We start from the raw sequence: 12,909 nt of genomic DNA, 5'->3' as shown, positions 1-12,909 counted from the left end.
ATATATCATTACATGTTACATGTTAACTGTTTTAAGATACAGAAAGGACTGTGCCAAATTAAAATTGATTCAACCCAAAGCACACCAGTGTGTAAATGATAAAATATTTAAGATTTACATCAAAGATCAACAGAAGACTGAATTTTTTAATGGAACAAAATTAATATAATTTGGGTAAAATTACACAGTTTCTGAACTAATTGTTTGTTCATATTCAAACTGTTTGTAGTTCATGATGTGACATTCACTTTTGACTTTTAATTAGACCCATAAGCATCTCACAATTACTGATTTCTAATATAGATGATTCTTATATGTGTTTATGTTGTTACATGACACAATTTCACGGATACATTTCTATGCAGTAGAAACCCTGGATAGAGCGGCTGAGTGAATGTGGACTGGACTTTATGAATGAGGCTCATTGTGTCAGAGACGCTGTAGAAGGACAGGATTCCAGCTCCGTGATCCACATACACTCCTATCCTAGAGAAGCTGGACTCTAGGGTGAATTTAGTCTTTATATTGTTGTGCAGGAATGTGTATTTGGGGGAAGAGCACAGCAAAATCCAGGACTGGTTATTATGTCCAAACTTACTCTCATTGCCACGTCCCTTCCTGCTGATGCTCTTATAAGACAGCGATACACCCAAACGTTCATTCTGAGCGCAGTCGACCTCCCAGTAACAGCGTCCACACACACTCTCTCTACACAACACCTGAACTACGGAATCAAATCTGTCCGGATGGTCAAGATACAGCAGGCCTGTCACAGTGCTAGTAACCGTCCTGTTCCCATCAGAGAGTTGAAGGTGTTTACTCGCTGTGTTGGGATCCAGAGTGAACTGATGGAAATCTAAAAAGAACATAAACAGATAATCGTGTGTTAATTTAGAACTTCATCTGGTTTTTACTAGGCATTTATATACACTCTAAAAAACACTGGGTTGGTTCACAGTTACTCAAATAACAACTCGTTACAACCAAAGTATGCAACCCAACTTTGGGTCAAATATGAACTAACCCAACAGTTAGGGGTTAATTTTTTTATTACATCTTTAAACCAAAAGTTGGGTTAGTCCATATTTGACCCAAAGTTTTTTGAAAATAAAACGCTTTCCAAAATTCATATTATAGTTTTTTTTTTTAGGAGTTAAACTCACATCTGAGGTATTCATCTCAAGGTCTAAAAATATGACTTTTATTATTTATATTTAAAACAGTTTTTTTTGTTTCAGGATTGTTTGATGAATAGAAAGACCCAAAGATCAGCATTAATTTATAAATTATTAATAGAAATTAATATTTTTATTTAGCAAGGATGCTTTAAACTGATCAAACTGAAATATGCCGTTCTTCTAAACTTTCTAATTATCAAAAAATCCTGAAAAGAAAAAAATTATACTCCGCTGTTTTCAACCCATGTAAATAAAAATTTTTCTGAAATTTATATTAGAGTTGATTTTAAGAGTTGAATTCACATCTGAGGTATTCATCTCCGGTCTCAAAATATTAATTAATATTTTTATTTAGCAAGGATGCTTTAAACTGATCAAATGTCATTTATGAGGTTACAAAATATTTCTATTTCAGAAACATGCTGTTCTTCTAAACTTTAAAATCTTCAAAAAATCCTGAAAAACAATTATACTCCGCTGTTTTCAACCCAGCGTTTTATAGTGTAAATAAAGTTTTCCGAAATTCATATTAGAGTTGATTTTAAGAGTTAAACTCACATCTGAGGTCTCAAATATTACTATTATTATTCATATTTAAAACTGTTTTTTTTTTTCAGGATTGTTTGATGAATAGAAAGACACAAACATCAGCATTTATTTGAAATACTAATTAGAAGAATTTGTTAATAAATTATTATACGAAATTAATATTTTTATTTAGCAAGGATGCTTTAAATGGATCAAAAGGCATTTATGAGGTTACAAAATATTTCTATTTCAAAAAACATGCTGTTCTTCTAAACTTTCTATTGTTCATAAAATCCTGAAAAATAAAATAAAATTATACTCCGCTGTTTTCAACCCAGCGTATTATAGAGTGTAAATAAAAAGTTGATTTTAAGAGTTAAACTCACATCTGAGGTATTCATCTCTGGTCTCAAAATCAGGGCCAAGAATTATCCGCATGTGTTTGACTATGAAAACGAAAAGACCCCGATGTTCAGATCTCATCTTGAGAGAGTATTCTACATCATTAATACACGGAATGAACATTGATAAACAGATGAACGCCTGATAACTTACCTGTGCCAGGTGTGTTTTCTATCTGCTCTCTGCAGCACTGATTTAGCTGGTCTCTGAGTTTAGCGACAGATTTACTGACATCATCAAAAGAGGGACGAGAACTGATGATGATCCTGGATAATTCTGAAGATCCAGACACACAGAGAGACTGGAAACTCTAAACGAACAAGCAACCAATAAAATACAGCACTGGAAATTCTTTCATTTGAAGAGTCACCAGACTTTGCTGTTTTTCTTGTCATTCGATTGGGTTACCTGGAGTAAATGGATGTGATCATCTGTGTCTGAAAGCCGCTCCAGCTCAGTGTTTTTCCTCTTCAGATCAGCGGTCTCCTGCTTCAGGCGCTCTAGTTGTTCTTCAGCTCGACTCACTGAAGATCTTTCCTGAGCTCTGATCAGCTGTGTCATCTCAGAGCGGCTTCTCTCGATGGATCGAATGAGATCCGTGAAGATCTTCTCACTGTCCTCCACTGCTGCCTGCGCAAAGCGCTGTTAGGACACACGTCACAATTAGACAGAAAGTGCTTCAGCACTAGAAGAAAGTCTCACACTTCTCTTTTTTAACCAGTGTCAGCCACTCACCTTTCCTACGTAATATCTAAATCATGTAACGTGACTGTACCAGTCAAAAGTTTTTGAACTGATGTTTTTTAAAGAAGTCTCTTCTGCTCAACGAGCCTGCATTTATTTGATGCAGAACACAGCAAAAGCAGTTATATTGTAAAATATTTTTACTATTTAGAACACTGCTTTCTATTTGAATGTATTTTAAATTGTAATTTATTCCTGTGATTTCAAAGCTGAATTTTTAGCATTATTACTCCAGTCATATGATATTTCAGAAATCGTTCTAATATGCTGATTTGCTGCTCAAATAACAATACTATTATTTATTATTATTATTCATATTTAAAAAAAAAATTTCAGGATTCTTTGATGAACCGAAAGATCAGCATTTATTTGCATTCTTATAAATTATTATGGAAACTAATATTTTTATTTAGCAAGGACGTTTTAAACGGACCAAAAGTGACGATAAAGGCATTTATGATGTTACAAAATATTTCCTTTTCAGAAATGTGCTGTTCTTCTATACTTTCTATTCATCAAAGAATCCTAAAAAAAAAAATTCTACTCCGCCGTTTTCAACATAATAATAATCAGAAATGTTTTTTGAGCAGCAAATCAGTATATTAGAATGATTCCTGAAGATCATGTGACGCTGAAAATTCAGCTTTGAAATCACAGGGAGAAATTACAGTTTAATATATATTCAAATAGAAAGCAGTTTTTTCAAATAGTAAAAATATATCACAATATTACTGCTTTTGCTGTAATTTTGATCAAAGAAATGCAGGCTTGGAGAGCAAAAGAGAGTTTTTTAAAAAGAGTTGTAGTGTCTCCTACTGGATGTGCTTGATAGCAAAGTCCTTTTCAAAAAAGTCTGTTTACTGACCAAGATCTATTTAAATTACCGAGGGAATCCTGAAATCTCAAAAACTGCCGGCTGAACTCACAATTAAATTACATATTTCAAATCAGCAATGAAAAATCTGAAATAAACTGTCCCATGAATGTTGTTCCTTACACTCAAACAGCGTTAAAAAGGAGCTGTGAAAGACAATTACCAGTACATTTCCTTTTTCTACAGCTTTTAGTGTGCATGACCCGAGCTTAAACCGACAACTTGTCTGTCTTGGCGGGTTTTCACTTAGTTCTGTCTTAGTTTCAGTTATGTCTATGCACACTAAAAGGTGGGAAAGTAATTAAATGTTTGTCTATATACTAGATGCATTTGATCTTAAAATGGCAGTAGAAAATAAACGTGCTGCCGTCTCTATCATTAAATATTAATATTAAGTTGAACTGTACTGAAAGAACAGATGAAGGTGTTTTGCAAACTCACCTTATACGACTCCACAGCCTCTCTCAGTTCCTGAAGCTTCGTCTCGTTCTTCTGGATTTTCTGCTGGAATGTTTTCTGCATCTCCCTCATATGACCCTGTCAGATAACAACATGAGCGCAGAAACCTCTATCCACAAAAATAAATGGAATGTCTTTATTTTTTTATGTTTGAGGTTGTAGAACTCGGTTTCTTTCTTCTGTTGAACATAAAATATATTTTGAAGAATGTTGGTAATAAGCTTTTGCGTTCAGCAGAAGAAAGAAACTCATACTGGTTTGAAAGTGGAGGGTGAGTATATTCTGACAATTTGTATTGTTTAGTTTTGGGTGAACTGTCGGTTTAATATTCATATTTAAGCTTGAAAAATGTAGGGCATCTGTGCAATACGTTTAATTCAATGTCACTCCATACCTGCATCTTAGTCATTTCTTCTGCGGCTGATACTGTCTCATGGTTTCTGTGTTCATCCATCACACACAGAACACAAATAAATTGCTGGTCAGTGCGACAGAAAACCTCCAGAATCTTATCGTGTTTTTGGCAGATCATCTGTTTCAGTCGTCCAGTGGCTTCGATCACTTTGTGTCGTTTACCAGGGTGAAACTCCTCATGGTGTTTAAAATGAGTCTGACAGTAAGAGTTCAGACACACCAGACAGGACTTGACCGCTTTGTTTTCCCGTCCAGTACAGACGTCACACTTCACGTCTCCAGGTCGAGCAGGAACAGCATCTCGGAGTTCAGTCTTCTTCAGTTTCTCCACCATTTCGGCGATCATCACATTCTTGCCTAAATCAGGTCTCGGTGTGAAGGTCTTTCTGCACTGTGGACAGCTGTAGGTTCTCCTCTGATCTTCCTGATTCCAGTGGCTTGTAATACAGCTCATGCAGTAACTGTGTCCACATGGGATGGTCACTGGATCCGTAAGGAGCTCCAGACAAATTGGACAGATGAACTGGTCCTGAGCCACTGAAATTCTGGCTTCTGCCATTTCACACACACATATACAGCGACAACACGGAGAGCAGCTTCTATTTCTCTGACGTGTTCTCAGTCTATAGTGTACTTGATGCATATTGTATATGTTTGAGGAATGTTTTTTTCTGTAGGGTGTGACTTGCTAGGCAGTTTTCAAAAATGTGGATACACAGGAGCATGTGATGGGTTAATGAAAATACCGTACTGTAGTATGCATCAAAATCAAGATACCAGACATTGTGTGCATGTCAGCGAGCTGAAGTATCTGAAGCATTTGACTCAAGTTCAGAAACAGGAGAGATGTGGTTGGATTAGATCCAAAGGAAAATAACAAATGACAGAATATAGATACAGTCGGCAAATATACATCACCTGTGGTACTAGCTTTAATGACTCTTACCCGTAAAATGTCAATAATCTTTGTTATGTAATCATTCATGCATCAGATGGTTAAATATGTATAATGCGTCATGTAGTGGATGTGTAACATGCCTACAGTGATCTCTAAATCTTAAGTCTTTTTGGAAAGGTGCAGGTGAAAAAGGAGTGAAGGTGGAGCTAAACAAGCCATCTGAAACAAGCTAATCAAATTATCGTTAGAAAAGTTGGAAAAAACAGCAACAATAAGGAGTGGAAAACTGAATAAACAGAGATGTAAAACTGCAGAAATCAACCTCAGTTCCCAAAAAAACGAGCTCATTTTCAATATGACTCAGAGCAGGCCTTTCCTATAAGCAAACTAAGTGGCTGCTTAGGGCCCCGTCGCCACTAGGTGGCTCCCAAGTTTCCATCCAGTTCTTGCGCTGTTTTATTATCATATTTAATATGCGTAAAAAAAACTTTGCGAAATTTGCTGTCTGCGGCCTGTTTCCTTGTAACTGGCCTTTTACTGATAAAATGCTGTGCGTGATGATGTCATCCCTAAAATATAAATTGATGCATAAGTCTTGGTGTATCGCAAAAATAAATAAATAAATAAATATTTGCCCTTGAGCTGTTTCCATACATAATTTAACTTATATTGTGTAAAGTAAATACAGTATGCTAGTAGCTAGTTATTTATTATTTGGATAAAGTTATCCTCAACTGCATAAGCCTACATAAAATTATTTTTATTAACAAATGCCAAAGTTTTGTACTTTGTTATAGACTATTTACTTGATCATCAAGCAATAATCATAAACAGGAGCAGTTGTATGGCTATCTTTTTTTTCTGATTAACTTTTACATTTTTTACAATTATATTAATTTCACTTATTTTTAGTTAAGCCATTACTAACAGTTAATTGACAATTGTTAAATTACAATTAAATGAAATTTGAATTGATAGGTGGCTATGACCCATTAAAAATACTTAAATTTGTTTTCCAGAGATGAAATTTGATTCACATGGTCACGCAACTGCAGCGCTTCTGCGAATGGAGAAAAACATTATAATAATAATAATAAAAATAAATTTTATTTGTAACGCACTTTACATCAATTCAATGACCTCAAAGTGCTACAATGCACATAAAACAACAAACTATATACTATAAACTTTAAAATTAGCGTAAAAAGAAAACAAAGACATAAAAATAGCACTTTTAGCCATAGGCTTTTCTAAAAAGATGGGTTTTAAGTCCTTTTTTAAAAGAGTCAACAGTTTGTGGGGCCCTTAGATGGACAGGGAGAGCATTCCACAGACTGGGTGAAGCTGAACAGAAGGCGCGATCGCCCATAGTTCGAAGCCTTGTCCTCGGAGGCTGAAGGAGGTAGGCCTGTCCAGAGCGGAGATGGCGTGAGGAGGAAAGGGGGGGTGATGAGTTGTTTGAGATATAAGGGGGCAGTTCCATGGAGGCACTGGTGGGTCAGAAGGGAAACTTTGAATTCAATCCTGTACTGGACAGGAAGCCAGTGAAGGGATTTTAGGATGGGTGTGATGTGGTGGTACTTCCGCACCCCCATCAGGATCCTCGCAGCACAGTTCTGAATGTATTGCAACTGCTGGATGTTCTTACTTGGGATCCCGATGAGGAGTGCGTTGCAGTAGTCCAGCCTGGAGGATACAAAGGCGTGGACAAGTTTTTCTGCATCAGGGAGAGGGAGTATGGGATGAAGTTTTGCAATATTCCTGAGGTGAAAGAATGAGGTTTTGCATAGCTGTTTAATGTAGGCCTCATAGGTCAAGTGAGGATCCATTCTAACACCAAGGTTTGTGACTGAGGATGAAAGATGGATGTCATGGCCGGAGAAGGTGATGCTGGTGATGGTGGATGACCGGGTCTGATGTGGAGTGCCAACAAGAATGGCTTCCGTTTTTGAGCTATTGAGTTGCAGAAAGTTAGCCGTCATCCACGCCTTTATCTCCTCCAGGCAGGTGGAAATTGTGGAGAGGGCTGCAGAGGGGCTTGGGTTTGTTTTAATGTAGAGTTGAGTGTCATCAGATAAGATATTCCATGCCGGCTGATGACATAACCAAGGGGGAGCATGTACAGTGTGAAGAGGGTGGGGCCAAGGACTGATCCTTGAGGGACACCACAAGTGACGGAGTGTGTGTCCGATTTAGCACCACCCAGGGAAACATACTCTGTTCTGTCCGTGAGATATGATGTGTACAAGCCAAGGTAGTATCAGAGAGTCCAATAGAGGAGTGGAGGCGGTGTACAAGGATATGGTGATCCACAGTGTCAAATGCTGCAGTGAGGTCGAGAAGGATGAGAAGTGATGGAGATCCAGCATCAGCCGTCATCAGTAGGTCATTAGTGACTCTGACCAAGGCAGTTTCTGTACTGTGGCCAGAGCGAAAACCAGACTGGAACTTCTCATAAAGACTGTTAGTTATGAGATGGTTGTGGAGTTGGTCGGAAACTACCTTTTCCAACACCTTTGACAGGAAAGGGAGGTTGGAGATGGGGCGGTAGTTAGCAGGAACTTCTGGATCAAGGCTGGGCTTTTTGAGTAGTGGCTTGATGACCGCTTTTTTCAGAGACATGGGGACATGGCCAGACCGAAGAGACTGAGTGATGATATTGGTGATCATGGGACTTATTGCAGAAGAGTGACTTTTTATCAGGGCTGAGGGAAATGGATCCAGGTCACAGGTGGATGGCTTCATCTTCCTTAGCAGGACTTCAATTTCATGCTGAGTGATATCCTTGAAACAGCAGAGGAGCTGGGTAGTCCCAGATTGAGGGTCAGTGGATATTACTGGGGGGGTAGAAAAACTAGGGTGAAGAGGGGGGGGAGGGAAGGCGGAGAAGCAGATACAGTGTGGGGGCTGGAGAGAATGGAGCGTATCTTTCCTACTTTTGTTTTAAAGAATCGGATGAAGCTGTTGCACCGCTCCTGCATATTATCGAAGTATAGGGGAGTCTGGGGTTTGAGGAGATGATTTACAGTTGAAAAAAGTTGCTTGGAGTTTCCAGGGTTATTGTTGATTATGTGGGAGTAGAACCGGGACCGTGTGTCACTGAGGGACTTGCTGTAGGCCTTCTGATGTTCCCGGTAGGCTAGCTTGTGAACAGCGAGTCCTGAGTCCTTGAAACGCCGTTCGAGGACACGTCCTGTTCTCTTTTGTAGCCGCAGCTCCTTGGTGTACCAGGGGGCTGAGCATGTGAAGGTGACGGTTCTGGACTTGACTGGGGGATGGCGGTCCAGAAGTGAGCTGAGTGATGAATTGTAGAGATCCACAGAATTAGTGACTGAAAGGGGGTTTGCAGCAAAGAGATGGCAGAGGTCAGTAGTCAGGGTGACTGGGTTGATATTTTTAAGGTTCCTAAAACTGATTTTTCTGCTGGGCTTACTGATGGGGAACAGAGTGGGTAACTCCAATGTGATGGCCTTATGGTCTGACACGAGAGATTGGTGATGGAGGTAGAGTTGGTGATCAACAAATCAAGAGTGTGGCCTCTGGAGTGTGTTGGGACATTGACATGTTGGGTGAAATTAAGACTGTCAAGAAGATTATTAAATTCAGCTACAGAGTAGGAAGAAGAGTCGTTTACATGAATATTAAAATCACCAAGTATGATGATATTCCCTGGGGTTGTGTAAAGTGTGGTGAGAAGATCATACATCTCGGAAATGAAAGCTGGATTCGGTTTTGGAGGCCGGTAAATCAGAAGCATTGTAGTGGAAAGTGGCGGTTTACATTTGAATGCAAGGCATTCAAAAGAGGAATGGAAAGGGAGGACAACTCAAAATCTACCCGGTGCACAACGGCAAGGCCACCACCTCGGCCAGTGGTGCGGGCCTTGCTGAGGTAGGTGTAGCCAGAGGGACAGGCTTCATTGAGACTAGAATAAACTTCTGGTTGTTGCCAGGTTTCAACTAGGCACATGAAGTGTATCTGCTCGTTGATTATATGGTCATGAATAAAAGATGCCTTGTTGTTAAGGGATTGTGCATTTAAAAAATTCAATTTTTACAGGGGACGCTGGATTTGTGATAGCAGAATGTCTCTGTAGGGGCCGGAGTAGGCTGTGATCCACTCCGCGTTTTCTGTCCTGCTTGGAATGAAATAGCCTCTTGGTAGCAGCGCTCTGATGACGTGTCCAGATCGACGGAATGCACTGCTCAGGCTGCTGATGGTAAACAAAGCATCTGCGTGTACTCCGATGGACATAACGGGAGCGACGCAAAACTCTGAGTTTATTTACAATGGAGATGTTAAGTCCAGGAGTGAATGCAGGGTTGAGTCCACGGAATTGTGAAGAGGAATAACTGAACGCCATGCCAAACAAGGACGAATGCAACGCAGCCTCGCAAACCGCTGGCCGACAAGGCAGCCTGTCTGCCGATAGCCCGCTTATGGGAGCCAGCGCCGTGCACAAGTCCCACAGACGGAAAAACAGTCAGACACAGGAGGACAGCCCAGATCATGGAGCAGCCGTCAGGAAAACCTCTCACGGTGGACTCCAGTCAAGTTCATGGAAGTTTGTGGAAACGGAGATACAGGGATTTTCAGGTTGGTCAAACTTTGATTGGTATAACAAATCCAAATAACTCCAAATCAAGTTCGTGAAAGCGATGAAAGAGGGCTTTTCAAGTCCTTTCAAAGGGGTTGGTCAAACCTCGATTGGTATAAAATAATCCAAATGAGGGCTCTAGTCCCAGTGAGCAGCGGCAGCGGCAGCCAAACGCGCCAGCGTACACCAGCCCAAATATAATTTGGGCTGGTGTACAAAGCGTACAAATATATTATAAAGCTATATTTAAAATAAATAAATAGGCCTATATGCGATATATATTTTTCTAGATAATTAATGAATTAACAAAATTAAAGAAAAAACGGTGAAGCAACTAGCAGTCTATTTGCCGAATTTCGTTTCATTTTTCTGATGATCTTGAAAAAAAGCGTAATCCTGTGTTTCCTTTATTTTACAAAAGCACAATGTTTTTTTTTGTTTTTTACAAATCCTTTAAATTTAATTTTAGAACAATACAACATGAACACGGTTGCTGCTAAATCTGTCATGTGACAACATATTTATTTGTGTTAAAGGTCCCATGACATCAGTGGCGGCTCCTGTTCATTTTCTCAGGGGGGGCAAATGTTTGCATGATTAATGAGGATAAGTCACCCATTCAATTGATAAATTAACGGCAACTTAAAGATGTAAAGGGAACTGAACTACTATAGTATTAATTAAAAAGAAACTGAAATTGAGAATCAATCTCTTGCTCTCCTTATGTTTCAATATGCGTGTTAACAATTCAGCAGCAAATTAAGACTGATGCCAGGATGTGGTTTTTCCAAAAAAACTTTTTACTTCGATTTCAGTTTAATAAGAAATAATTGAAGCCACATAAATCACTGTTTACGCAACTCACTTATAGAACACTGCTCATTTGTATTACACTGCTCACTTATATCACATTACTCAATTACATTACACTGCTCCCTACTGTCCATATGCATCTTTGCTCTTTCGTGTTTTTTCACCCTCTCTGAGAGATGATGCATTTCAGTGACGCCTGTAGTTGTCCATGCGATGTCCGTTACGCTCTCGCGATGGAACAAAATGCAGCGGTAAATGAGCAAAATAAAGCGTCAGCTACTTCGCAGCCGGCTAGCCTTTTTCTCCGATCATACCAAATCCTCGAAAATCTTCATTAATACAACTTCCCTCCCTTTGTAGATTTCTTTAAATTTGGTTTTGGTTGTCCTAATTCTTTAATTGCCAATTTATCCTTATTGCTACGATGAATGAATGGTCTTTCTTTCAATGACACGATAGAATTAATCTGCGCTGAGGTAACGTTTGCCGTGATATCGATCAAGTTCAGCTGACAACTAAATTTGCATAGCCGTCTCTCTGAGTTTTTTTTCACATTTGATAAAGATATTAAAGAAGTTTTTCATTTTTTCTTGTTGTTAAAATTAAAAATAGTTTTTTAAATATTATTGGATGTCACTGTTCCCACCAGTTGTTGCACAAGTTAAGGTTACGCACGATGACGAAAGCACGTTAGAGCTAGCCCTCCCGGAACTCATTGAGATTGCATTGCAGTGCCTGCAGTTTGAAAAAAATGATCTTTGAATGGAAGTCTATGAGAGCACTCGGGGCGATTCTCAGTTTGACAGAAATCGCCCAAAAAAGGGCGGTACTACACAAAATGCGACTCAACGCTGATTGGACTATTTAGAGGCAGAACAAACAGTCTAGAATAGTGAAAGCTAGCATGACACTGTGGTTGAATGTGAAAGAAAAAAAATCCCTCCCTTTCGCACTTTGGTGGTGCGTCGCCCTAATGGAGAAACCGGCACTGCATGACATGCTACTTTTTGTAGGTTTTTATATAGGCCTTAGTGGTCCCTAGTATTGTATCTGAAACCTTTTTCAAAAAATTCAGCTTCGGTGCAGACTTATAGTCTCTACAAGCCAGTCCCAGAATGAGCTTTCTTAAGACGGGCTGTTTCGGTGTCTGTAGCTTTAAATGCTAATGAGGAGGAGAAAGGCGGTGCAAGGTGAAGAGTGGGTGTGGCCTTGACCATATTGCGGCAACAGTACCATGCATGTTTACGTTGGGTATATTGCAATGGCACTAAGAAACGCAGTCGTTCAAGCTTTTCAGTTTGATCCAGAATCTGATCCAGATGGAGAAGCAACGGATGAAGAAGTTGCAACTCAGCGGCTCCAGCAGGACATTTCCAAATGCTTAGTTTAAAATACGAAGTCTGGATACGGTACTTTATTCGGATGGTTTACAATTATTATCATGTAGCTAACACGAACCTACTGTTGCTTTTTCATGTTGATTGTTTTAAAGCTGTATTAGCATCTATATCAGTGATATTTGTAGTTAAGAGAAGACTTTAATGTGGCTTATTTTTTAATGACAAAGTTCTCCATGTCCTCATATATGTTACACAACCAATGATTTACTCCTCAAGAGTTAAGTCTACTCAACACCTTTATATATATATATATACACACACACACACACCCTCACCACAATAAAAAGTACCACCTCGCCAGCAGGGACTTTCTGAGGGGCATTTTTTTACCCGGAACTTTATTTAGTTCCTGGTTCCTGCAGTGGAAACACACCGAGTACCAGGCCAAAGTCCCTAGTTCCTGGGTAAAGTTCCTGCGGTGGAAACGGGGCATTAGTCAGACCTCTGCCATTATTACATGTACCTTTTTGTACAGGTGCCGTTGTGAAAATTGTGCTACCATGCCCACAGAAGCTGAGAATATTTGCTGCTTGGAGATACCTCAGGTAGCATTCTCACCACTAAGTTGGAAACTACTTTGTCTCTTCATTTGACAACTAATT

At 39.3% G+C, this 12,909-nt stretch overlaps 1 protein-coding gene across 2 annotated transcripts; it reads right to left on the bottom strand.

Annotated features, from left to right (window-relative positions):
* Window positions 1-190: 190 nt before the first annotated feature.
* LOC132110387 (tripartite motif-containing protein 16-like) lies at window positions 191-5,167 on the bottom strand. 2 transcript variants are annotated; one of them, XM_059516948.1, is made up of 6 exons: window positions 4,580-5,167; window positions 4,168-4,248; window positions 2,517-2,750; window positions 2,262-2,418; window positions 2,093-2,152; window positions 191-856 (listed from the first exon to the last, which is right to left on the bottom strand). In XM_059516948.1, exons 1-6 carry the CDS (start codon window positions 5,156-5,158, stop codon window positions 321-323), a joined length of 1,647 nt encoding a protein of 548 aa, XP_059372931.1. In that variant the 5' UTR covers window positions 5,159-5,167; the 3' UTR covers window positions 191-320. The 2 variants fall into 2 exon arrangements, with proteins under 2 accessions (XP_059372931.1, XP_059372930.1); XM_059516947.1 differs by having other exon boundaries at window positions 4,168-4,263; window positions 4,580-5,158.
* Window positions 5,168-12,909: the final 7,742 nt, after the last annotated feature.

Source organism: Carassius carassius, chromosome 30, assembly GCF_963082965.1.
Source record: "Carassius carassius chromosome 30, fCarCar2.1, whole genome shotgun sequence".
Taxonomy (NCBI): domain Eukaryota; kingdom Metazoa; phylum Chordata; class Actinopteri; order Cypriniformes; family Cyprinidae; genus Carassius; species Carassius carassius.
This window is presented reverse-complemented; position numbering and strand designations above follow the sequence as displayed.